Source organism: Cibotium barometz, chromosome 10, assembly GCF_041138505.1.
Source record: "Cibotium barometz isolate CiBa-2024 chromosome 10, ASM4113850v1, whole genome shotgun sequence".
In the NCBI taxonomy this organism is placed as follows: Eukaryota; Viridiplantae; Streptophyta; class Polypodiopsida; order Cyatheales; family Cibotiaceae; genus Cibotium; species Cibotium barometz.
The window spans coordinates 46872071-46897437 of NC_141055.1; the positions used below are offsets into that span (position 1 = coordinate 46872071).

At 46.0% G+C, this 25367-nt stretch overlaps 1 protein-coding gene across 2 annotated transcripts in view; it reads left to right on the plus strand.

The window, feature by feature from the left end:
• PPDK (pyruvate orthophosphate dikinase) overlaps positions 1–25367 on the plus strand; it is a 71241-nt gene that overhangs the window by 35450 nt on the left and 10424 nt on the right. For both annotated transcript variants that reach the window (XM_086804242.1, XM_086804243.1), the window contains exons 18-19: positions 19548–19625; positions 19717–19808. In XM_086804242.1, coding sequence (XP_086660368.1) covers positions 19548–19625; positions 19717–19808 — 170 coding nt within the window. The remainder of the gene's footprint in view (positions 1–19547; positions 19626–19716; positions 19809–25367) is intronic.

The following is a 25367-nucleotide window of genomic DNA, read 5'->3' on the forward strand; positions in this document are numbered from 1 at the left end:
ATGTGGAGAGAAGCGAATGCGAAATTGTCGTTCCAAGACCACCCGCAAACAGGCGCTCTCGTACTAGAGCCTGGCTCACACCCTCATAGAGACCGTGGCTCAAGCCTCCCTGGTGCAAGTACACAAACAGGTACATACACACGAACAGGTTCTAGTATGTGGTTTCCAGTAGCGGGTACTTAAACAGGTACACTCAGAGCCGGTTCACAGCAAATACATTCAGTATAGTAGATGTAATGTGAGATTCAGCAGGTACACTCAGAGCTGGTTCACAGCAAATACATCCAGTATAGTAGATGTAATGTGAGATTCAGCAGGTACAATAAGATGTGCAGCCGGTATAAGAGGTACAGGTAGCACAGCTAGTATAACAACTGGTGCAGCAAGTGCTACTGTAAGTATAGTAGGCACAGTAGGGTTTTCAGCAAGAGCAGCCGGTACAGTAGGCTGTACAGCAGGTACAGTAGGGTTTCCAGCAAGACAGAAGGCTGTACAGTAGGGTTTTCCAGCAAGTACATCAGGTACAAAAGGCTGTACAGTAGGGTTTCCAGAAGTTACTACAAGTACAGTAGGGTTTCCAGGAAATACTGGTGCAGTAGGGTATATTGCAGGTACAGTAGGGTTTCCAGCAAGTACTGTATGTACAGTAAGGTTTCCAGCAGATACTGTAGGGACAATAGGGTTTCTAGCAGATACTGCAGTAACAGTAGGGTCTCCAGCAAGTACCGTAGGTACAATAGCATTTCCAGCAAGTACTGCAGGTACAGCTCTGGGATGATAGTCTCACCTTAAAGTACTGCAGACGGTGAGGGAGAAGGGATGCGCCAGCCTCACGTGTGTGTGTGTGAGAGAGAGAGAGAGAGAGAGAGAGAGAGAGAGTCGTGCTCTTGAAAATAAATTCAACAAAATCAGCCCTCATTGTATTCACGGAATTTGATCTTGAGGCATTAGGGTGGCAAGGCCGTGTGGTTCATACAGGAGACATTGTTCGTCATCTTCGGTATCCGGTGGGTGTGGATGTGGACCCCCAAGCGCTTCTTGCTTGGATTTTTGCTCGGATCACGGATAAATTTGTGTATTGCTCAAGGGTGGCCTATGCATGTGAGGGTTAAGGTAGCTCAGGTTATTATGCTTAGCATGATTTCCTATTTTTTTGCCTTTGCTACCTTGGACGCACAAATCTCTTCTCCGTTTGGTTGCTCCCATTCGGTTTCTGCTGTGGAAGAGGCAAGGAAATATTATGGGTCAAACATGGATAGCTTGGAATCACATTACGACGCCCAAAAGAATGGGTGGGGCTGCTTTACTGGATGTCCGCTTGCATATGGTGGCGCGTAGGTGGGCGCTTTTTCAGGATATGTGTTTGCAGGAGCAGCCTTGGGTATTCATGGCTCGTGACTTGAGGGATTGTCACATGGACGGACACGTGTGCAGGCTTCATGGTGGGACATTGTGAATGCGGCTCATCCTGTCCGTATTCGCTCATCTCACATTTTATCGCATATTCTCCTTTCTTGGCATGAAGTTCTACTATTGGCTCGGTGGGATCCTGGTCATGAAAGACTACTTTTGAGCTCTTTGCAGTTCGAAACATTTGTGGAGTCGCGTGTCATTGTTTGGCCAGACAGAGATGCTTCACGCATACAACTCAACCGCATGGTCAGGTTAGGCTTGGTTAGAATCCGAGATGCTGTGATACCTGGTCGTGAGGTGACAGGCCATATTCGTTTCGTCGTATTCGGCAGCACTTTAGGGTTCCTCGGACATTTCAGCCACTATGGGTTGACATCTTGCATGCAGTTGAGCCTTTTACTCCATTGCCTTGGCCATTTGCAGATCAGCCTTGGCTTGATTGGGCACTATGTAAATCTGGTGACTTGATATCACTTTCAGCTAACCAGGTCTATCATAAGCTCGTATCAGAGAAAGATTGGGTTTCAGCCAAGGCCAATAAGGTCTGGGGATTGCACAAGTCTAAATCATGGTGGCAGAAAACTCTTATGTGTGGTTGGCAGTCTAAACTCCCTTACCAATGTAAGGTTTTCATTTGGAGGATGTTGGTGGAAGGGTTACCTACACGGGATCAGCTCAGCCGTCGTAAAATTACATTGGCCTCTTGCTTCTTCTGCACGACATGCACTGAAACAGTTATGCATCTGTTCATGAGTTGTCCAGTGGCCCGTCAGATTTGGTCTTTTGTCTCTCGCGTTTGGGAGGCAGTAGAGAGGTCTACTGTTTCGGCTCATCAGTGGATATTTGGGATTCGTCCTCAAGTCATTACTTCGGACCGTCACCTTGTGATATTCCATTTCCTTAGATGGACAAGACTTTGGCATATTTGGACTACACGGAATGGGTTCATCTTTGATTCCTTGTCTGGAATACATGGGCACATTCTACGTATCCGAGTGGTGGGCAGGAGGTGGAGGGGTCCAACCTCCTAGTGCCATATGGCACTACCCACCTTAAACTATGGCGGGTACCTCTTTTTAGTGTCCACACAGACTTATGTGTGTGTGTTTACTTGGTCAAAAGAGTGCCCACAAGTTGGGTGGCCCATACCTGGGTCCTTTGGGCCTCGGTCATCACTGGCAAGTGGCAAGTGTATGACTTTAATGAATGTGAAAAGTAAAGGTTATAAAACCTTTATAATAAAGAACAAAGGTTTAGGTTAATACTTACCACCTGTTCACATGCCACAAACCATGTCAGAATATAGGGCATTCGCATGGTTCACGAGTGGGCATCCCCTGCCCCCGTGAACTGGACATGTCATAGTAAGCAGTCATGACTCATCACACACAAACAAGTCACGCAAAATCAGTTTCAAGCAAGCATAGGTGTGTACAGATGCATTATGCAATGGATACATCTCCCGTTCATGGAACCTATAGATAGCAGGTCTTCTTGAGCACGGAATTGGCTCAATGGTGGAAAGCCTAAACTAGGATCCCTAATAGTGGGTTTCACGTCTTGGCCACATTGCGGGTGACACGAGGCGTGGCTTCCCGTAGGTGACACACAAGTCTTGGCCTCAGTACGGGTGACATGAAGCTCCCTAGCCTTCCGTACCTTGGCACAAAGTAGGGGAAGACCACTTGGGCAGCCAAATGGTGACAACAGATACATGCATACATATGTGAATACATACAATGTACGTGCACACACACATGCATATATACATATACATACATACACACATATGTATAGACATACACACATGTACACACATACATACACACATGTTGTCACGTGCATCCCGCACTTGGATGCCACGTAGACATATCTGTACAGAAGGTGCAGGACCTGGGATGGTGAACTGGTCCCATGTGAGCCCAGTCCGGGACAAGTCAGCCAAGGATCCATCTCAGTCGTCCGAGGTCAGGTGTGCATTGTCCTGCACATGAAATAGTGCCAGTCCGCGCTGTGAGTCTCCCTCTGGAATGATGTCAGTGATTCTGTGTACTTGGTATGGTACCAGATGCCAGATCACTGTGTAGTTAATTAGGGTTTGCTTTTAGAACAAGGGGCCAGTCCATAGGGCTACAGCAAGTCTTAGAGTGGGCATGGGGATGGTGTGAAACCACCCCCATGAGGGCCAGGAAGGCCCTGGTTGAACCCACCAGCCATGAAGGGGCTGTAGGACAGCCCTAGGGGCAGACTAGGGGAAAGCATACAGGCTGTACAGCCTGGTTATGGCTGTAAGGGCAAGTATGGGGCAGCCCAGTCCCCAAAAAGCCTAAAGATTATGCCCCAGTCCCTAAGGAGTCATGCGCATAAAGCCCAGCCATCTAGGGAATAAAGCACAACTTTTTATGTGTTATTTTCAGCATTTAATGCTAATTTTATAGTTGTGGGCAGAAAGGGAACTGGCCGCCTGGCCGAATGCTCATCTTGGAGTAGTATAAATAGAGGAGCCCACAATCCCATTGTTTCATCTCATTTTTCACCAAGAGCCGAGGCAAACAAGGGCTAGACAAGCCAAGGAGTTGCTAAAGCAAAGGGGTGAAGGACTGCAGGTCAAGGGCAGAGTTTTCTCAGCCAAGAAAGGTCAAGATTTCTGTATTTTCTTTTCAGATTTACATCATTCTAATAAAGCAAATACACCATCCGTGGTGGGGGCCCTACAAAGGGTATTTGGGACCCAATATTGTGTCCTCTCCATCTCTCCCTCTCTCTCTCTATTTTTTGCACATCTTCATTCAGTTTTTGTGCGTTAATTCTGTCGCGAAAAGAGTGCTGATTTCTGAGCATTGAAGTTACCGATCTTCTCCGAAGCTTCCGCATGTTACAGTGGTATCAGAGCCTACTTCAAGTGCAAAGATTCAGCAAAGAAACCAGAATTTTTTCTCGCTCGTGTGGTTGGTTTTCAGACGCCGGTGGACTACCCCTTTCGGAGTGACTCCTGTCCCTTGAGGGACGGTTGGTTTTTAGCCTTCGGACGTCTCCCACACAGATAGTGGATGGTCAGATTGCGTTCCCGAAAGGAAGTGTGTTTTCGTGCTATGGCGAGCTTTGACGACGAGAGAGACCAAGAACCATGGGACCAGAGTGCACCAGGCAGCCCAGCTAGGGCACCAGGCTTGAGTGTTACAGATATGTTCCAGCAGATGATGCGAGCAATCGCAGACCAGACAACCAAGTTGGACGAGCAGAAGGCGCAGATCTTGGCTCTGGAAGAGCGTACCCGTTCTCCAGCGTCGCGCTTTCCATCTCCTCCTCCCTCTCCTTCCGTATCCCAGATTCCAAATCCTTGACACAGGGTGAAACGAGACCCAAGCAGGGGTCACCCCTTCCTGGACTCACTTCTCCAGTTAGCACTTTATTATACACTCTTAAAAGACAATAGCACAAGACAAAATAGCAAAAAGTAATTAACAACTCTGAGCATAGATAGATGACACCACACTGAGGCCGGAACGGCCGGCCCCCCCCCAAGGAAATGATATTATTACTTGGGAGAATTTGTTACAAGTACACGGGCCCACGGCCAGATTTCCAATAAGCAATGCACAATGAAAACAAGGTATCAAACCCAAACATGTTTGTTGATGCCGAGTGTGCAGTCACCAAGGGCTGCCCCGTCCATAGCACCTTCCAGAGTCACACTTCGCGTGCAATCCACCCGTCCCTGGCACTACGGATCACGCCGTGCCAGTCCTAGCGATGGGGCACCCTCACGGAGTTGACTCGGTGAATGGAAGAGGAGTCCAGACATAGGAGAGCAGGAGAATTCCTCATTCTTCGCGATGAAAATCTTCTGGAGCCACCGTACAGCCAGTAGGAAGAATGAAACAACCTGGGCCACTTGTAGGAAATGCGTATGTCCTAAATCCACGCGGATAACCCCACTGGTTTGACCTGCTATACCTGCTGTACCTGCTGCTGTACCTGCTGTACCACCAGAATCAGCAAATAATGAAGGTATTGTACCTGTTGTACCTGCTGTACCTGCTGGTGTACCTGCTGTACCTGCTGTACGACCAGAATCAGCAATTAATGAAGGCGCTGTACCTGCTGGTGTACCTGCTGTACCTGTTGTACGACCAGAATCAGCAATTAATGAAGGTACTGTACCTGCTGTACCTGCTGTACCTGCTGTACGACCAGTTTCATGAGAATAATGAGTGCTCCAGCCTGTTTTCTCTAAATCCCAGCCAACAATTGTGTTTTCTTCCTCCAAAATGCAAGGGAGAGGGCTGGAAGTGAGGCGCCTTCCTCCCATGCAAAAGATTGGGTGTGGTAGGTGGGGTAGGTGGCCAACCCCCACCCCACATGCTATAAAAGGGTGCCCAGGCCAAAAGAGGGTGCCCACACTTATAAAGTGTCCACCTACTTTTAATGAAGTATGAAACCTGTAAGTTATAAGGCTTATAACTTAAAGCTCTTATTTAAATAAGGATTTCCCACCTGTTCACACGCCACAAAACCTGTCAGAAGACAAGGCATTCCACGGCTCACGGGAGGGCGTCCCCGACCCCTGAGCTAGACACACATGTCAGGCATGCAAACAAAACCAGTTCACGCGAAAACATTTCAAAGGCAGGCAAACATGAGTGCACAATGCAACATTGTTAAAGGATAATCTCCGTTCATGTACTTGCACAATACTTGACATTTCCGGGCACAAACAGGCCCACCGGAAAGTCAATTCCAGGTACACACACAGTGTACAATCCACCCGTCCCTGGCACTACGAATCACGCCGTGCCAGTCCTAGCGGTGGTAATCCAGAAACATACACCGTGTGCAATCCACCCGTCCCTGGCACTACGAATCACGCCGTGCCAGTCCTAGCGATGGAGCACCACTACGGAGTATGCTCATCCAGAGCCCAAAGCTCACACAAGAAGATAAGAGGACCATTAGATAACTCAATGGTGACATCTCCCCGTCTTCTAAACAGTTGTCCGCAACTGAAAAGCTTCCAAATAGTCATGGAGAAGCTGCGGATAATCTTTGAAGTAGTCCTCATCAACCCACTTAGCATCAATGGGGAGATAGTTCTTGAACTTCACCAAATAGCGTCTTACAAGCTTGCCTGCAGAGAGCTTACGCTCTTTATGAAACACAATCTGCTCTGGTTGCAAAATCTCTTCCAACTCATCCACTTCTGGTGGATCCTCAATGATAGGAAGACTTGGTTCCGGACCCACATACTTTCGTAAGAGGCTAACATGGAAAGCATTATGTATCTTCCAATGGGATGGCAATGCTAAACGAAAAGCAACTTCATTGATCTGCTCAATGACCTTGAAAGGCCCATAATACCTGGATGAGAGCTTGGGAAACATCCCCTCCTTACCAGATCTCTTACGGAGTCTAGCTTTTTCGAATTTCAGCAATACCCAATCATTTACCTTGACATCCAAATGCTTTCTATGCTTGTCTGCAGCCTTCTTATGCTTCTCTTGAGAACGGGCTATGGCTGTCCGTACCTGTGCAAAGGCAATATCCAAGTCCCTGACAAAGTCATCAGCAGCAAAAATCTCATCCTTAGTACGTAGGATGGGAGGCAATACCACTTTGCCATAAACTATCTCAAAGGGAGCCTTCCCAGTAGAAGCATGCACCGTGTTATTGTATGCAAACTCCACAAGTGGCAAATACTTTTCCCACAAAGTCTTTTGATCAGCTACATAGCATTTGAGAAGGTCCAATACGGCTGAATTTGCTGCTTCACTTTGACCATCGGTTTGAGGATGAAAAGCGGATGAAAAATTCAGCTTTGTGCCCATATTGTCAAAAAGTGCTCTCCAGAAGAGACTGGTAGTTCGAGGATCACGGTCACCCACAATAGATTTAGGCATACCATGATGCTTGAATACCTGTGATAAGAAAACTTTTGCCATATGATCTGCCTTGATCGTTTTCTTGACCGGCAAGAAATGAGCTTGCTTGCTAAACCGGTCAACGATAGTCCATATAGCATCATTACCTTGCTGAGTGCGAGGCAAATCCATGATGAAATCCATAGCTATACTCTCCCATGGCTGCGAGGGAATAGGCAATGGTAGAAGCAATCCAGGAGACTTCTGACGATCAAACTTGACCTTTTGGCAAGTAAGGCAAGCACGTACATAAGCCTCAATGTCCTTCCTCATCCCTGGCCAAAAGAAGTAGCGTTCAACCATATGAGTAGTAGGTAGAATACCTCTATGTCCTGCATACGGTGGAGCATGGCATTCTTCCAACACTTTTTGCCTCAAATCTGTGAGCACACAAAGGCAATTATCTTTAAGGAGATACCCATCTTTGATCACATATGATGCATGAGTATGACCAGCCACCAAATCAGCCCATAAATCTGAAAAATCAGCATCTATATGGTACTTATTTTGCATAGACGACAAGTCTCCATGAGAGGCAATTGAGATAGAAGCTACATACGGCCTTCGAGACAATGCATCGGCCACCACATTCTTCTTTCCCGGTGTATGCACAATCTGAAAATGAAACATAGAGAGGAAATTTGCCATCCGCATATGCTTCTCTGAGAGCTTAGTTTGTGTGAGAAAATACCGTAAGCTTTGGTTGTCGGTCTTCACCATAAACTCTGCACCGAGAAGATAGTGCTTCCAAATGGTCAATGCATGAATCACTGCCAATAGCTCCTTCTCATAGATCCCCAAAGAAAGCTCCGTATCACGCAAACGGCGGCTCTCAAATGCCACGGGGTGTCCTTCCTGGTTTAGGACAGCACCTAAACAATCTCCACATGCATCACATTCCACAAAGAATGGCTTGTGCAAGTCAGGAATGATCAACACGGGCCCAGATATGATTGCATCCTTTAGTGAATAGAAAGCTTTGCTTTCCAATGAAGTCCACTGAAAGGAGACTTTCTTCTTTGTCAACTGATGAAGAGGGGCAGCAATCAAAGCAAAATGCCATATGAACCGTCTATAGTATGAGCATAACCCAAGAAAACTACGAACCTCATGCACTGACTTGAGTTCAGGCCAATTCTTGATAGCCTCAAGCTTGGCAGGATCCATTCGTATGCCATCTTGAGAAACAATGTGCCCAAGATAATGAATTTCGGAGAGGAAGAACTCACTCTTCTTAGCATTGATGTGAAGTCTATGCTTTCGGAGTTCTTCAAAGACTATGGCCAAATGCTTTCTGTGCTCTTCTTCACTCTTGGAATAAACCAAGATGTCATCGAAGAAAACTCCAGTGAACGATCGATGATCTCTAAAAATCCTGTCCATCATACGGTTAAAAGTGGCAGGAGCATTTGTAAGACCGAAAGGCATAACAAGATACTCGTACAAAGCAAATGCTGTCCTGAAAGCGGTCTTATGCACATCCTCTGGTACTACCCGTACTTGATGATATCCACTCTTCAAATCAATTCGGCTGAAATATGCCGAGCCATCCAATCTATCCAAAATATCATCAATACGAGGAATAGGAAACCTATTCTTGATGGTTAGTTTATTTAAAGCCCGATAATCCACACACATACGATAAGAGAGATCCTTCTTCTGCACTAGAAGTACGGGAGAGCAATACGGTGAAGAGCTAGGGCGGATCAAACCTTTTTGCATGAGCTCATTGACTTGCTTCATGATCTCCTCCTGCTGTGATGCACTCACACGGTATGCCGGCCTATTTGGTGGAGAACTGCCAGGCACAAGGTCTATACGATGATCCTCCGGCCGTGGTGGTGGTAGCTCCCCTGGAAGTGAATCTGTAAAGCAATCTTCATATTGTTTCAAAAATTCCAGCCTATCACATGTGAGAGAATCAAGAGAATGATCAACATGGTCTACTCTATCACGAACAAAAATCATGTACGAGCAAAGACCCTTTCTCATGGCTTTATTTATTTGAATGTGGGATACAATAGGGATAGAATTCCCTTCCACACCGGCATCAATAACATGCTCTTTGCCCCTATGCATAAATGTGATCCGGTTGGTCTTGTAAGCCTTGCGAGGATCAAGACGGGAGTGCCAAGGCTTTCCAAGCAATACATCACACCCATTTAATGGTGCAATGAGGAAGTTCTCATGGTCCAAATATCCCTGAATATGCATGCGAAGCTTGCCAATAAGGGGTGTGACCTTGACTTGCTTGCCAACAAATGCACTTCCGGCCTCAATCTCCGGTCCCATGTCATCCACACTAATGCCCAATGCTGTAGCCATTTCCAATGATATGAAGTTGTCCGTGGCACAATCATCAAACATAAATAATGCGGGTTGATCTTTGAGCTGTCCCCATGCCTTGCATACCATTCTATCCAAAGCATCATGGGCTGTCCCCCCTTGTACATCGGGCACCATATGCACATTAACCTTGGTTTCCTTTGCATCCTCTTTGCCTGCTTTCTTTGGGCATTGCCGGACCATGTGATCTTTACTACCACAAGAAAAGCACTTACCGTCACGTATATATTGCACCCTTTGTTCCGGAGTAAGTCCATAGTTAGGCCTTTTGTTGGGACGCTTCTTCTCTGAAGTACTTTCAGCTTTTGGAGCTCCCTTAACTTCATTGGAGTCCCTTTTAGGTGGCTGTCCACCCTTATGCAGATTTGGGACAGCCTTGTCCTTCCCCTTTTGAGCATGTCCATCTCTATAATTTTGCTTCAGCTTTTGCTCCAATTGTTCGGTGGCCAAAGCAGCTGAAATGAGCTGTTGTAGAGTGTGGTTTGGGTACAACTCCAAGCCCGATTGGTAAACCGGTTGGAGTCCCGATTCAAACTTTCTCTTGCGTTCCTCATCATTTACCTGCATAATAGGGGAAACTTCCAAGAGTGTTTTCCAAAACTTGGATACATAAGCATGAACTGACTCACCTTCATTCTGCTTAACCCAATCCCACTTCTTGCGGATGTTCTTCTTGGCATTAGGGGGTAAGAATTGGGCATAGAATCTAGTTTTGAATTCAGCCCAAGTGTCCACGGGAGTGCCTGAGAGCTTTTCTGCAAGCCACCAATGAGCGGCCGTGCCCTTCAAGAACATGCTGGCATGCCTCACCTTGGACTTTTCTGAAAAATCCTCATCACTAAAAGCAATGTCAAATTGGGAAACAAATGACATAACCTTGGAAGCATCAAACTCACCATGATATGTCTCGAACTTGACGGATTTGTCCCCGGCTTTGAATTCCTTTTGCTTATGAACATGATGCTCATAATCCCCATGCGTCCTCTTGATTCCACGTTCATGTGGATCAGCCCTGGCATCCATAGATGCTCCTGCATACTTAGGTGGCATACGTGGACGTGAACCATGTGCTGTACCTGCATGCATGTGTGTAGCCCCACCACTTTCTCTTGCAGCATAAGCATGATCCGGAGAGGATGTGGAGATGGGAGCATGAAGAAATGGCTCTTCATGGGAGAGTTCAACAGGTAAAGTAGTAGTACGGGGATGTCGGTGCTCTCTAAGCCCATGAGAAACCTGCAATGATGAAGAATGAGGCTTGTAACGATCATCTCTAGAAGTAATGTTACCTTCATAGGCATGAATATGCCTCCCATATAAGGTAGAATCACGTCGGGATGTAATGGAAGGCTCCTCTTTGTGGACAGCAGATTTCAGCTTTGGAGAGGCTATCCCAGGCATGTCCACCAATGGAGATCTCTTTATAACAAGCTCCCCATCCTGGCCCTGCAATACATCACCCTTATCCACTAAGAATGAAAGAGCTAGCTCACGAGGTTTCAGCCCTGATCCACGAGCCAAAGCTTCAAAGTCTTGAAAGACGGTTGCCTCCTTTTTCTTTGCATCTAGCACTTGTTGAATGTGTGGGTCCTCACGTAGGCTGGCCAATTCCATCTCCCTGGCATGGAGAAGCTCTCGCATACGCTGAATTTCTGCATTCATGGCACTTGGCTCTTGCTCTTGCTCCTGCATTTTCTCCTTGCCACGGGACGGCTGTCCCAACCATACATGATCACGGGCATGAGGCATCCGTCCACTTGCTTGTGTTCCACTGGAGTGCCCCTTTGAATTTGGCACTTCCCTGCTACTTGCTTGGCTAGCCATAATAAGAGTAAAGTCACTAATGGAGAGTGGTCAGGAAGCCTTTGGATTGTCTCCCAATGTAGAAAAAGGAAGATCCGTGCTCTGATACCACTGAAACGAGACCCAAGCAGGGGTCACCCCTTCCTGGACTCACTTCTCCAGTTAGCACTTTATTATACACTCTTAAAAGACAATAGCACAAGACAAAATAGCAAAAAGTAATTAACAACTCTGAGCATAGATAGATGACACCACACTGAGGCCGGAACGGCCGCCCCCCCCCCAAGGAAATGATATTATTACTTGGGAGAATTTGTTACAAGTACACGGGCCCAAGGCCAGATTTCCAATAAGCAATGCACAATGAAAACAAGGTATCAAACCCAAACATGTTTGTTGATGCCGAGTGTGCAGTCACCAAGGGCTGCCCCGTCCATAGCACCTTCCAGAGTCACACTTCGCGTGCAATCCACCCGTCCCTGGCACTACGGATCACGCCGTGCCAGTCCTAGCGATGGGGCACCCTCACGGAGTTGACTCGGTGAATGGAAGAGGAGTCCAGACATAGGAGAGCAGGAGAATTCCTCATTCTTCGCGATGAAAATCTTCTGGAGCCACCGTACAGCCAGTAGGAAGAATGAAACAACCTGGGCCACTTGTAGGAAATGCGTATGTCCTAAATCCACGCGGATAACCCCACTGGTTTGACCTGCTATACCTGCTGTACCTGCTGCTGTACCTGCTGTACCACCAGAATCAGCAAATAATGAAGGTATTGTACCTGCTGTACTTGCTGTACCTGCTGGTGTACCTGCTGTACCTGCTGTACGACCAGAATCAGCAATTAATGAAGGCGCTGTACCTGCTGTACCTGCTGGTGTACCTGCTGTACCTGTTGTACGACCAGAATCAGCAATTAATGAAGGTACTGTACTTGCTGTACCTGCTGTACCTGTTGTTGTACCTGCTGTACCTGCTGTACGACCAATTTCATGAGAATAATGAGTGCTCCAGCCTGTTTTCTCTAAATCCCAGCCAACAATTGTGTTTTCTTCCTCCAAAATGCAAGGGAGAGGGCTGGAAGTGAGGCGCCTTCCTCCCATGCAAAAGATTGGGTGTGGTAGGTGGGGTAGGTGGCCAACCCCCACCCCACATGCTATAAAAGGGTGCCCAGGCCAAAAGAGGGTGCCCACACTTATAAAGTGTCCACCTACTTTTAATGAAGTATGAAACCTGTAAGTTATAAGGCTTATAACTTAAAGCTCTTATTTAAATAAGGATTTCCCACCTGTTCACACGCCACAAAACCTGTCAGAAGACAAGGCATTCCACGGCTCACGGGAGGGCGTCCCCGACCCCTGAGCTAGACACACATGTCAGGCATGCAAACAAAACCAGTTCACGCGAAAACATTTCAAAGGCAGGCAAACATGAGTGCACAATGCAACATTGTTAAAGGATAATCTCCGTTCATGTACTTGCACAATACTTGACATTTCCGGGCACAAACAGGCCCACCGGAAAGTCAATTCCAGGTACACACACAGTGTACAATCCACCCGTCCCTGGCACTACGAATCACGCCGTGCCAGTCCTAGCGGTGGTATTCCAGAAACATACACCGTGTGCAATCCACCCGTCCCTGGCACTACGAATCACGCCGTGCCAGTCCTAGCGATGGAGCACCACTACGGAGTATGCTCATCCAGAGCCCAAAGCTCACACAAGAAGATAAGAGGACCATTAGATAACTCAATGGTGACACAGGGACCCTCTCGCGGGGTCACAGCCGCAGCCGAGCTCCTTTGCTTGAGTTACAGATGCGTGCATTGGAGATCTGACAACGTGAAGACGAAGCCATGCGACGCGTGGAGCACGAGCGTTACCTAGCAGCTTTGGACGCCAGATTGACACCGGCGGCACCCTCGAATCATAGCTTACTTTGCCGCAATTAGAAAGACAGATACTGAGAGAGTGATCTTAGCCAGTTGGTACTTGGAAGGTGAGGCCATTCCTTGGTGGACTCAGTGGGCTCATGCGCACACCAGATTAGGTATGGCAGCTTATGTGTGGGATGAGTTTTTGTCCGCGACCTTAAGCAGCGGTTTCTACCGCCCCACTACCTTGAGCGACTCGAAGACAAGTTCAGGGGAGCACGTCAGAACGCGCAACCAGTCCTTCAGTTTGCCAATAGAATTTTGACTTTATGTTTGCAATTAGGCTTATCTGATTTAGACAAGAAAGGGCAGTTTTTGTATGGCCTTGACACGTAAATCCAATGGGAGGTGCGTATGTTTCGGCCAGCCACCTTTGAAGACGCACTCTCGCTTACGCAGAGTGTAGAAATGAAACATAATGGTGGCAAGCCCAAGACTTCCCAGGCGGCTTCTCCCAGGGCTACCGCCTCGGGGGGCAAAGGCCAGAACCAGACGGGGTCTTCCCCAGGACAAAGCCCGGGAGCCTCTGGCTCCAAGAACTCGAACAATGCGTCTAAGCTTAACCCAGACCAGAAAGCAGAGGCAGGCAAAACAGGTGGCAAGTTGAGTGCTGAGGAGCTTTCTCAGTACAAGATGGAGGGTAGATGTTTCTTTTGTCATACAAAAGGACATACTTCTTGGGATTTTCCTAAGAAGCCTCCAAAGCTCGCCACCGCTGCCTCCACAGCTTGCGTGGTGAGCTCAGCTCCCACACAGACCCCAGTGGCTACCCCTAGTTCTTCAAACCCCGGTGCTTTATTAGGCGGGAGCTTGGAGATAAGCAGATGGGCGCCCATGACCAGGAGTATGAGCGCAACGAATTGCTCGAGTCCTTTGGCTACATAGGTGGCCAGAGAGTCGTTGTCTTGTTTGACAACGGCAGCATGGAGGATGTGGTCACGTAACAGGCCGCTAGGCGTGGCCGTTTCGACCTGACTTCGGTGGACAAACAAGTTGAGGGTTTTAGCATAGGCATGACAACGAGCGTCAAGTATGAAGCTCTAGGTGCTAAGTTAGTTATTCAGGGCATAGAATTTGTGCGTGATTTTATGGTTGCCCCTCTTGTAGGAGCAGACATAATTTTGGGTATTCAGTGGTTTCACAAGTTTCTTCCAGATGTCAAGTGGGACAAGCACACGTTCTAGATCAATCAGAATGTGTCAAACGCCCTAGTGACCATTAAGTGTGAGCTGGGAATTCCGAACTTTCTGCTCATAAGCCACTTGCAGGCTAAGCGAGCAGTCAGGAAAGGTGCACAGTGTGCGATGATATACATCCAGACAGCCCAGACGGTGGCCAGTGCTTCCGAGAAGTACTCGGCTCTCCATGAAAAGTTCCAGGAGATTTTTCTTCAGGACAGTCTCCCTCCCCAGCTCCCCTCGTCCAGACTAGAGGACCACAAGATTAACCTCCTTCCAGGCTCCGAAACCCCGAGCAAGTTTCCATATGGCCTTTTGAAGGCAATCGGAGTTGGACCGCCAACTCCAAGAATTGTTGCAGTCTGACGACTTCATCCGCCCCAGCGTGTCGTTATTTGTAGTACCGATCTTATTTGTCAAGAAGAAAGATGGGTCTTCCCGTTTGTGTGTCGATTATCGTGCACTCAACAAGCTGACTATCAAGAGCAGATTCCTGATGCCTCGAATTGATTATATTCTCGAGAGGTTGAATGGAGCAAAGGTGTTCTCGAAACTTGATTTAAAGAGTGGGTACCACCAGGTGCGGATTGTAGAGGGGGACATCCCCAAGATAGCCTTCCGTACGGAACGGGCTCACTATGAATTTGTGGTCATGCCATTTGGCTTGACGAACGTCCCAGCTACATTTAACTGCATGATGATGCGTGTTTTCCAGGATTTGATTGGAAAGTGTGCATTCATATTTCTGGACGACATACTGGTATTTTCAGCTACGGTTGAGCAGCATGACATTGATGTGGAGAAAGTTCTTAAGTTGTTGGAAAGCAACGAGCTCTACGTCAGTGAGAAGAAGTCGGAATTTTATCTATTCCAGGTGCATTACTTGGGATACATAATTAGTGCCGAAGGCATTCGACTTGATCCGGCTAAAGTGGCCGAGATTGTCAACTAGGAAGTACCTCAGACAGCCTATGACATCAGATCCTTTGTGGGTATATGCCAGGCATACTCCACCCACATCGACAAATTTTCTGACCTCTCAGCAGATCTCACTGATCTGCTAAAGGGAGTGAAGACAAGAAGGCAAAAGATTCGAATGACTCCACGAGCGTTGGAGGCATTCAAGAACCTCAAGGTGGCTTTATCAGAAGCGCCTTGTTTAGCACTTGTCTCGTGGAACGAGCCATTTCAGGTGATCACCGATGCGAGTAACATCGCAATTGGAGGTGTATTGCAACAGAATGGTCATCCAGTAGCTTACATGTCTTGTAAGTTACTACCCGCAGAGAAAAACTACTCAGTCTATGATTGTGACTCCTAGCAGTTATACAGGCCTTGAAACATTGGAAACATTTTTTGTATGGCCGTGACTTTGAGGTTCGCACAGACCATCAGGCATTACGCTGGATTCAGACAATACCAAGTGCACAGTGGAGTGGGATGGTGAACTGGTCCCATGTGAGCCCAGTCCGGGACAAGTCAGCCAGGGATCCATCTCAGTCATCCGAGGTCAGGTGTGCATTGTCCTGCACAGGAGTCTAGGTGTGCACTATCCTGCACATGAAACAGTGCCAGTCCGCGCTGTGAGTCTCCCTCTGGAATGATGTCAGTGATTTTGTGTACCTGGTATGGTACTGGATGCCAGATCACTGTGTAGTTAATTAGGGTTTGCTTTTAGAACAAGGGGCCAGCCCATAGGGCTACCCCAAGTCTTAGAGTGGGCACGGGGATGGTGTGAAACCACCCCCATGAGGGCCAGGAAGGCCCTGGCTGAACCTACCAGCCATGGAGGGGCTGTAGGACAACCCTAGGGGCAGACTAGGGGAAAGCATACAGGCTGTACAGCTTGGTTATGGCTGTAAGGGCAAGTATGGGGCAGCCCATTCAGGCTGCCCAGTCCCCAAACAGCCTAAAGACTATGCCCAGCCCCTAAGGAGTCATGCGCATAAAACCCAGCCATCTAGGGAATGAAGCGCAGCTTTTTTTTTTCAGCATTTAATGCTGATTTTATAGTCGTGGGCAGAAAGGGAACTGGCCGCCTGGACTTAAGCTGGCCGAATGCTCATCTGGGAGTAGTATAAATAGAGGAGCCCACAATCCCATTGTTTCATCTCATTTTTCACCAAGAGCCAAGGCAAACAAGGGCTAGACAAGCCAAGGAGTTGCTAAAGCAAAGGGGTGAAGGACTGCAGGTCAAGGGCAGAGTTTTCTCAGCCAAGAAAGGTCAAGATTTCTGTATTTTCTTTTCAGATTTACATCATTCTAATAAAGCAAATACACCATCCGTGGTGGGGGCCCTACAAAGGGTATTTGGGACCCAATACTGTGTCCTCTCCATCTCTCCCTCTCTCTCTCTATTTTTTGCACATCTTCATTCAGTTTTTGTGCGTTAATTCCGTCGCGAAAGGAGTGCTGATTTTTTAGCATTGAAGTTACCGATCTTCTCCAAAGCTTCCGCATGTTACATATGTATAGACATACTATTTTTCGTAACACGTTATATTACTAGTGGGAAACCTTCAAGTGGAGGAGAAAACCCACAATCAAAATACAAAAAACATGTGGTAAGTTACAAGCTCAATTGTCCAACTTTCGGATAGCTAACATTCAAAAGCAATCAAAGACTTTTAGCTGGTGCAAGGGAAGATCTCCAAGTTGAAAAGAATCCCGAAGAGATAAAAGAAGGGATCTCCTGAAGAAAGCAAAGCAGGGAATATCTCTTATGGCAAAGATCAACTGATTTCTGGCACGACAAATGGACCATAGGGCCCAAAATTTAGTCCATGCAATGAAAGTATCAAATTCTGGCAAAGTGGGGAAATTCTGCCAAACAGCCAAAAACATTTGCCAAAAGATCTGCCCACAAATCTCACACGAAGGTGTCTTGACAATCTATCTAGAAGAGCCCGTGAATAGGGGCAAGACCATAGAAGATGACGTCTCACGTGGATGTGAACACCTTCTACAAGATGCAGGAGCAATGTCTTTTGGCCAAAAAACTGCCAACCGGTAAAGCACCAATGGGGCATCTCTAGAAGAAGACTTTTTGTTTGAGGGGTAATTTACACTTCCCTTCGAGAGAGACACCTTCCACCAGCCAGAAGGCTTTTTAATGAGCCTGGATTCAAGGTGGAGGTAGAAGCAATTTGTATGCACTGGATGCAGTCAACATACGTATAGACATATGCATATGTACACACACTACATACTTACACACCATAGTAATCAATATGTGAAAACGCAAACGCAACGACAACCAATGGATAAAAAAGCCATGTCGACATGAAAACAGGCTTTTTTTTAAAAAAAAATGTAAATGAATAAAAATGCCACACCACGCCATCAAATAATGTCATGTCAGCAAATACATACCTCAAATGAGCTCAATCTTATGATGAAAGTCTGAAAATGGCTTGCCAATGGGCATTTGTAAACCTTTAGTCAAGTTGACAAAGGTTTTAAGCTGTTGTGATTTAGTACAAGAAAAACATCGTGTGCATGCCATAGCAAATGATAAATACTCTCCATCTATAATCTATATGCCTTTGCTGCTGTCAGTCCCCACACACACACAAAGATACACACATACATACATACATACATACACACACATACACACAATATATACATACATACATACATACATACATCTACGGGCGGGCATGCGCGCACACACACACACACACACATGCACACATAGATACACTTGCAGACACATACATCTGTGTGCACACACAAACGCAGATGTAGATACACACACATGAACATATGCATACATACATACATACATATATATATGTGTCTGTGCATGTATACACCCACACACACACACACATACATATATGTATACACACACACACACACACATACATATATGTACACACACACACACACACACACACACACACACACACACATATCATATAAACTCACACACTTTTTTTCTTTTTTTCTTTTGTAAAAGGCTATTTTCTATTACTTCACTATACAAAAGAAAAAGTCCTAAAAAAAGAGGCAAACTTCTTAAAAAGCAGTCATAGAAGCTAACATCACTAAAAAAGAAAGCCAATTGGTCATGATCTATTTGATCTAGATACACGGAATCAAATAAAGACTGACGCAAGGATTGGCGAAAGTAAGGATAGCGTTCAATCCTTTTAGAATGGGAAACCAACTGATTTCTTGCATGTCAAATTGTCCACAAAACCCAATATCTAGTCCAGATTAGAAAGGAGTGAGCATGATCCAATGTAGGAGGCCATCTACCAAAGAGCTAGAAAAATCTGGAGAAGGAATACCCTAGAAATCTGAGCCGCAAAAAATGAGAAATTTGGCAAAGGAAGCTTTTGGTCTGCGGACAAGACCAAAGAAGATGCATGATTGCTTCCTTCATGCAAGGGCAAGAAGGACATTTTGGTGTAGCTATGTGTCTTTTTTCAAGAAGTTCTCCAATTGGGAGCACTCCCAACAAGCATCGCCATAAAAACAATCTACATTTGACTGGCAATTTACTATGCCAAATTTTCTTCAATTTTTGTTTCCACCAATGAGTTGTCTGAGTGAGAAGCCAAATCTTATTAACTACTCGATCAACAAACCAAGGCGCATGAATAATCAACTTGTAGATCAAAGCAGCCGAAACCTGAGGGAAAGAGAATCTAAGATAAGGTCTAGGACCTGTCCTTTGGAAAATCTAATCCTCCTTTCTTTCACCATCCAGAACAACTGTAAGAGGAGTAAAAGGTTGCAACATACGCCATAAAGGTCTGTAGTGCATACCCAAGTGCCAACAGCTTTGAGCGCACACACACACACACACACACACACATGCAAACATGTATATGTATATGTTTATAAATATGCATATATAGTGGAAGGACTATAGTGAACTTATCTTTTGTTATTAATTTTATCTTTTCATGCTCAACTATGCTGTTTGAAACTTGTTTTAGGTACTTGACCAGAAGGGTGTTGGACAACTAATTAAAATTGCAACAGAACGCGGCAGGAAAACAAAACCCAATCTGAAGGTAAAGTTTTGGTCCTAATTGGTGGAAATGATTGACCCAAAGTCAACTTCACGATTGTAAGTGCATTATGAATTTTTACATATGGTTGCAGGTGGGAGTTTGTGGTGAGCAAGGGGGAGAGCCGTCCTCGGTAGAGTTTTTCTTTAAAACTGGTCTTGACTATGTTTCCTGCTCACCTTTCAGGTGCATGTTACTCCCCTTTTCTCTCTCTCTTGCCTGTAGTTTTCATTGCATGGTAGTCCAAGAAAAACAGGAGAAAATCTCTAAGAAATTCAAAAGAGATTCCAAGAAAAAAACTCACAAGTTCTCCCTATTATGGTAGGTTAAAAACCCCTTGTATTACAAGGATAAGCCAAAATTTTCCAAGAAATGCACGACCCTGGTTTAAATTTCTCCTTGCCGCACAACCCTATCTAGATTTATTCTACATCTCTATCTTCTTTAACCAAAATATATCTAGGACATCCACTCCTTTGGACATTGACTATATTGTAAATACAAAATGGCTTCAAATATAGTCCTTAGACCCATCCATACAATGAAGTACGCGGACATAATGGGACCCAAGATGTCTAAGCATTGTGAATTTACTTAACAAAAGAGAGAGAGAGAGAGAGAGAGAGAGCTATATTAAATGTCTTCAAAATACTTAGTAGGTCTGTGAGACCAAAAGTGATACAATAGTGTCCATGTAATCTCATCATGGTAAAAAAGAAAACAAAGACTAGAGCTATGAGAGAGAGAGAGAGAAAGAAAGATATATTAAGTGTCTAATAAAGACCCAATGGGCCTATGAGACCAAAGTGGTACAATAATGTCCATGGCATATCTCATCATGGAATGGAAAATAAAATAGAATGAAAACATAAATATAGCTATCTCACTAAGGTGATACAAAATTGTCCATGGAAACTTGTCATGGAAAACTAGTAACATAAAAACATGAGAGCAACATCAGCTCCAAGTAGATGGTATACCACTCTCCAAAATGTCAAGCATGGGGTTGACGAGTATGGCCGAGAGGTCTCCCTCAACTATGTCGTGGAAAGGTAGCTCGATGGCGGTGGGAGCATGTCCTGGATCTGGAGTTGAGGAGGTGATCGTGGCCGACGGGGGGGTCGAGGGCGTCAGGCATGCTGGAGTGCAGAGGCTCGGTCCGAGGTAACTCCTCTCGGGTGAGGTAGGTCCAGAGCAGCTCATGGAGGGTCCACAAGATCCACCATGTCGGTTTCCTCCACCTCCTGGGTCCGGAAGAAAGTGGTGATGGTTGGCTACCAAGGGAGGGGGCGGGGTGGTTGGGGCCTGTCTCAAGAAGGTGTCCCTGTGTCTGCGGAGCTCAAGCAGGAAGAGGCCCAGGCAACGCCGGTCCTAGAAGTCAATGATCCTGGAGAGTGGACCGAATCCCTCACAAAATAGATAGTGAAACCTCCTGCGGATCTCATAGTATACTGGGCAGCGGCATATATAATGCTCCTCCGTCTCAACCTCTGTGTGGCATAGTCGGTAGATCCTCTCCTCTCTGGGTGTCCGTACGAGCTTCCTGGCTCTGAAGATGTGCTTAGCTCTACGTGTCTCCACTCTGAGGCGATGGGAAGAAACCCGTATCTGGCCAATCGCAATCCGCATGGCATGGGACATGTGAACACTCAAGTAGCCCGGCTGCTGGATGAATCCATCCTCAGTGAGTGTGAGGAAGTGGTCTCTGTAAAAGTGCATCTTCGTGGGGAGCTCGGGGGGTGTGATCCATGTGCAATGTGTGTAGAGGCTAAGAAGATCTTATCGGATAACCCGGTTGGTATCCACGTGAGATAGCCGGAAAAAAGGGGAGTCCAAACTGTACTGAAGGGGGGGTAGGCGGTCCATGCAAAGCCCGTATACGGAGAACCAAGTGGAAACCAGTGCATACCATACTCCAGAGTGCCCCTCTAAGTGCTAGCTGTCTGGAGGACTCTAGGGCAAGCCTCGGGTACCTCTGGGGATCCATGTGGCTGATGCAATGAAGGTACATGACTGTTTGGAAGAGTGCCTCCACTACCATTGGGGCTGCAGCAAACTCTGCCCGGATAATCTGGTGTGGGACTGATGGTTTTGCTGCGGATCATATGGGAGAACATTATAACCTGGGGCCTCTCAACTCGCTGCCAATCCTCATCGGATAAATCTGGCCCCCAGAAAGCTACTCCATACATCAAGGCTGGTGTGACGAGGTGTCAAAAAGCCAGCTGAAATAGCCTTCCAAGCACACGAAATTACAGCAAATCCCGGACTCAAGCATGCAAAATATATGCACTAGGCTCCGCCCATTGCCATAAAAACTGCAAGAAACACTCAAATACACTCAAGAATGGCACACACACTCTCTCTCTCTCTCTCTAAGAAACCATAGCCTTACACACACAAAGAAACTAGACCTAGGTTATGGCACACAAAAGATAAGCATAGAGATCATCCTCACCATCTTCTTCTTCACTCTCTTCCTCCATGGATATGGCGTTGAAGCACAAGAGAGATGGAAGAAACAAGAAAGCAAGAGTTTGTGCCAATTGAGAGAGTTTGAAAAGAACCGTGAGATTGGTAGATAAAGGTAGAGAGAGGTTGTAAGCAACTTCCAACTTCCCAAACCTCCCAAATCACACGACTCCTTTCTCTTTCTTTCTTTATTGAATTTGAAAAGTTTGTTACATAAGCTTTTTGAAACCTTAGGCTTAGCTTTCATTTTTGTGCATACATAGACCATGGCTTTTAACCTTACAAAATAGCTAGAGAGAGTTTCCATGCTTTGGCTTTACAAGTGCGGACCCGCTAAATTGCCAAGCATTTACAAAGTTGGACATGTGTACAAATCATACGGCAACAAGTGTATGTCTAGGCTTGGATACAAAATAAACATGGGATAACATCATTCTTATTTGAGAAAAGCTGCATCTTCTTAGCCTATTTGATGTCAAAATTGGAGGCCATCATTCCTCCCACACGTAGCTTGTGAGCTCCCACGAACAAAATATCAATGAAATTTCTCCCTTTTCACATACTAAATCACTCTTTCAAAAACTCCACAAACTTCATCACACCTCCTCAAACTCCTCACTTACTCCATACTCCACCAAACATAGAGTGGGGTGAAAAATCATCAACACATCCCCCACAAAAAAACCCACAAACATCCTATGGAAATAATAACAACTCTCAAATTCAAACACCAAAATAATCCCCATCAAAAGATCATAATTTCATAGCTCTCCCTCACTCAAAATCTGCATGAAAATCTGCCACCCTTGGAAACATACCCATTCATTTTGGAGCTCATTATCTTCCTATATATCACCTAAGTGTAGGATTTGAGGGAAGAAGGAATGCAAGAGCCCTCTTGTATCTTCCACACTTTGAAATTAGCTGTCAATGAAGGTCATGAGCATCGAAATATATTTGCAACTTACACTGTACTTGAGGTGGGTGAGGCACTTCTAGTTCCATGATGATGATGATGCTCATGCTCTGCATCCATTACCGATCGAATGAACCGGCAAGGCCTGCACGATTCATTGGAGGATAAAGTGTCTCTCATAGCAGCTGCCGAATCCAAATCCAAGTCTATTTCACTTCCCGAAATTGAATCTTCTTCTGGTGCCTGTCTTGGAGTCGTGTGTGAATTATTATGACTGGCATCCTGGTTGTTGATCAGCCTCCTGACTTCTCTTTCAATGCTTTCCAACTTGGCAGGTTTTCCTGCATTCTTGAATAGATGGCCCATTGCTTTAACGCCTTTTTGGGCCTCATTTTCGTTCTCCACACGGAGGTAAACCTCTGTCAAACAGCCCAAGATCCAACCAAGAGTAACTTTCTTTCTAAGAACAGTCATACCCTGTGCCGCCATATCCAGACACTCCATAGCTCGGTGCAGCCGTCGTTGGTTCTGCAGATGGTGTATAGACCAAACCTGGAGGGCCTTCTCCGTAGCCACTCACATCGGCACCATAGCCGGCCGTGGATTCACCTGCGTTTCTAAGGCTAGATACATCGTTTCTTACCTTCTTCTGGGGGGGTTTCTGCGCCCAAACTGACATCGCTACCAGGGGGTGCATCGCTCCATCGCGAGGCCCTAGTGTTGGGGTTAGAATTAAGGTTAGGGTTGTAAGGTTTCTGCTCTGATGAAGGTTTTTCCTGCACCTGCTGCGGCTGCCAAGGACACAGATGAATCCATGGCGATCGCTCTTTGCTGCTTCTGCCCTTCGTCTTGATCTTGCAACTGCTCTGTAAAATTTATGCATCAGAAGCCCCCTTTTTCTCTACTCTTTGCAGCTTTCATGTCCATCTTGCTCCTTTCTTTCCTTCAAGGCCGCCTCCCTCCTCATTTGAAGCTGCTTCTTGCAAGTTCCATGGCTAGCCCCTCCCGGCGAACGCACCAAATGAAATAGCCTTCCAAGCACACGAAATTACAGCAAATCCCGGACTCAAGCATGCAAAATATATGCACTAGGCTCAGCCCATTGCCATAAAAACTGCAAGAAACACTCAAATACACTCAAGAATGGCACACACACTCTCTCTCTCTCTCTAAGAAACCATAGCCTTACACACACAAAGAAACTAGACCTAGGTTATGGCACACAAAAGATAAGCATAGAGATCATCCTCACCATCTTCTTCTTCACTCTCTTCCTCCATGGATATGGCGTTGAAGCACAAGAGAGATGGAAGAAACAAGAAACAAGAAACAAGAAAGCAAGAGTTTGTGCCAATTGAGAGAGTTTGAAAAGAACCGTGAGATTGGTAGATAAAGGTAGAGAGAGGTTGTAACCAACTTCCAACTTCCCAAACCTCCCAAATCACACGACTCCTTTCTCTTTCTTTCTTTATTGAATTTGAAAAGTTTGTTACATAAGCTTTTTGAAACCTTAGGCTTAGCTTTCATTTTTGTGCATACATAGACCATGGCTTTTAACCTTACAAAATAGCTAGAGAGAGTTTCCATGCTTTGGCTTTACAAGTGCGGACCCGCTAAATTGCCAAGCATTTACAAAGTTGGACATGCGTACAAATCATACGGCAACAAGTGTATGTCTAGGCTTGGATACAAAATAAACATGGGATAACATCATTCTTATTTGAGAAAAGCTGCATCTTCTTAGCCTATTTGATGTCAAAATTGGAGGCCATCACCAGCCCTTCGTCCTAGGCTCCTGGAAATGTGCTGAGAGAGAGAGAAAGAAAGAAAGAAAGAAAGATATATTAACGTCTGCGAAAGGCCAAAGTGGCCTATGAGACCAAAACATAGTACACAACTGATGGTGTCTCATCAAAAGTAAGACAAAAAGGACTAAAAAAGTCCTAAAACAGCTATGAAAGGAAAATACTCCTACTGAGGTACAACAAAAGTGTATAGTATCTACAACTAGCATAAGACTGGTGTAATCTGCTCAGCTCAGTATCTCTCTCATGGGGTGCTGTAAGATAGAGAAACTAAAGTGAAGGGGCAGTCGTCTCCTGTGGGCGGGTGATGATGGCTCTAATCCATTGGTGATGAAGCGACCGTGGACAAGGTCCTGGTAAGCGTGGGCGTCTCGCTTAACAAAGTGCTATGGCTTTGTCAAGGGTGACGCCTCTTGAAGGACATCTATGGGACGTCTGGCTCATCGAGGGGGTAGTGGAAGTCTTGGTCATATCTGCCGGGGTGGTCCTAGCCCTAAAAAAATCTGTCATGGCTCGATGGCGTGGTGGATCATGGTGTGCTGTCCTGGCTCG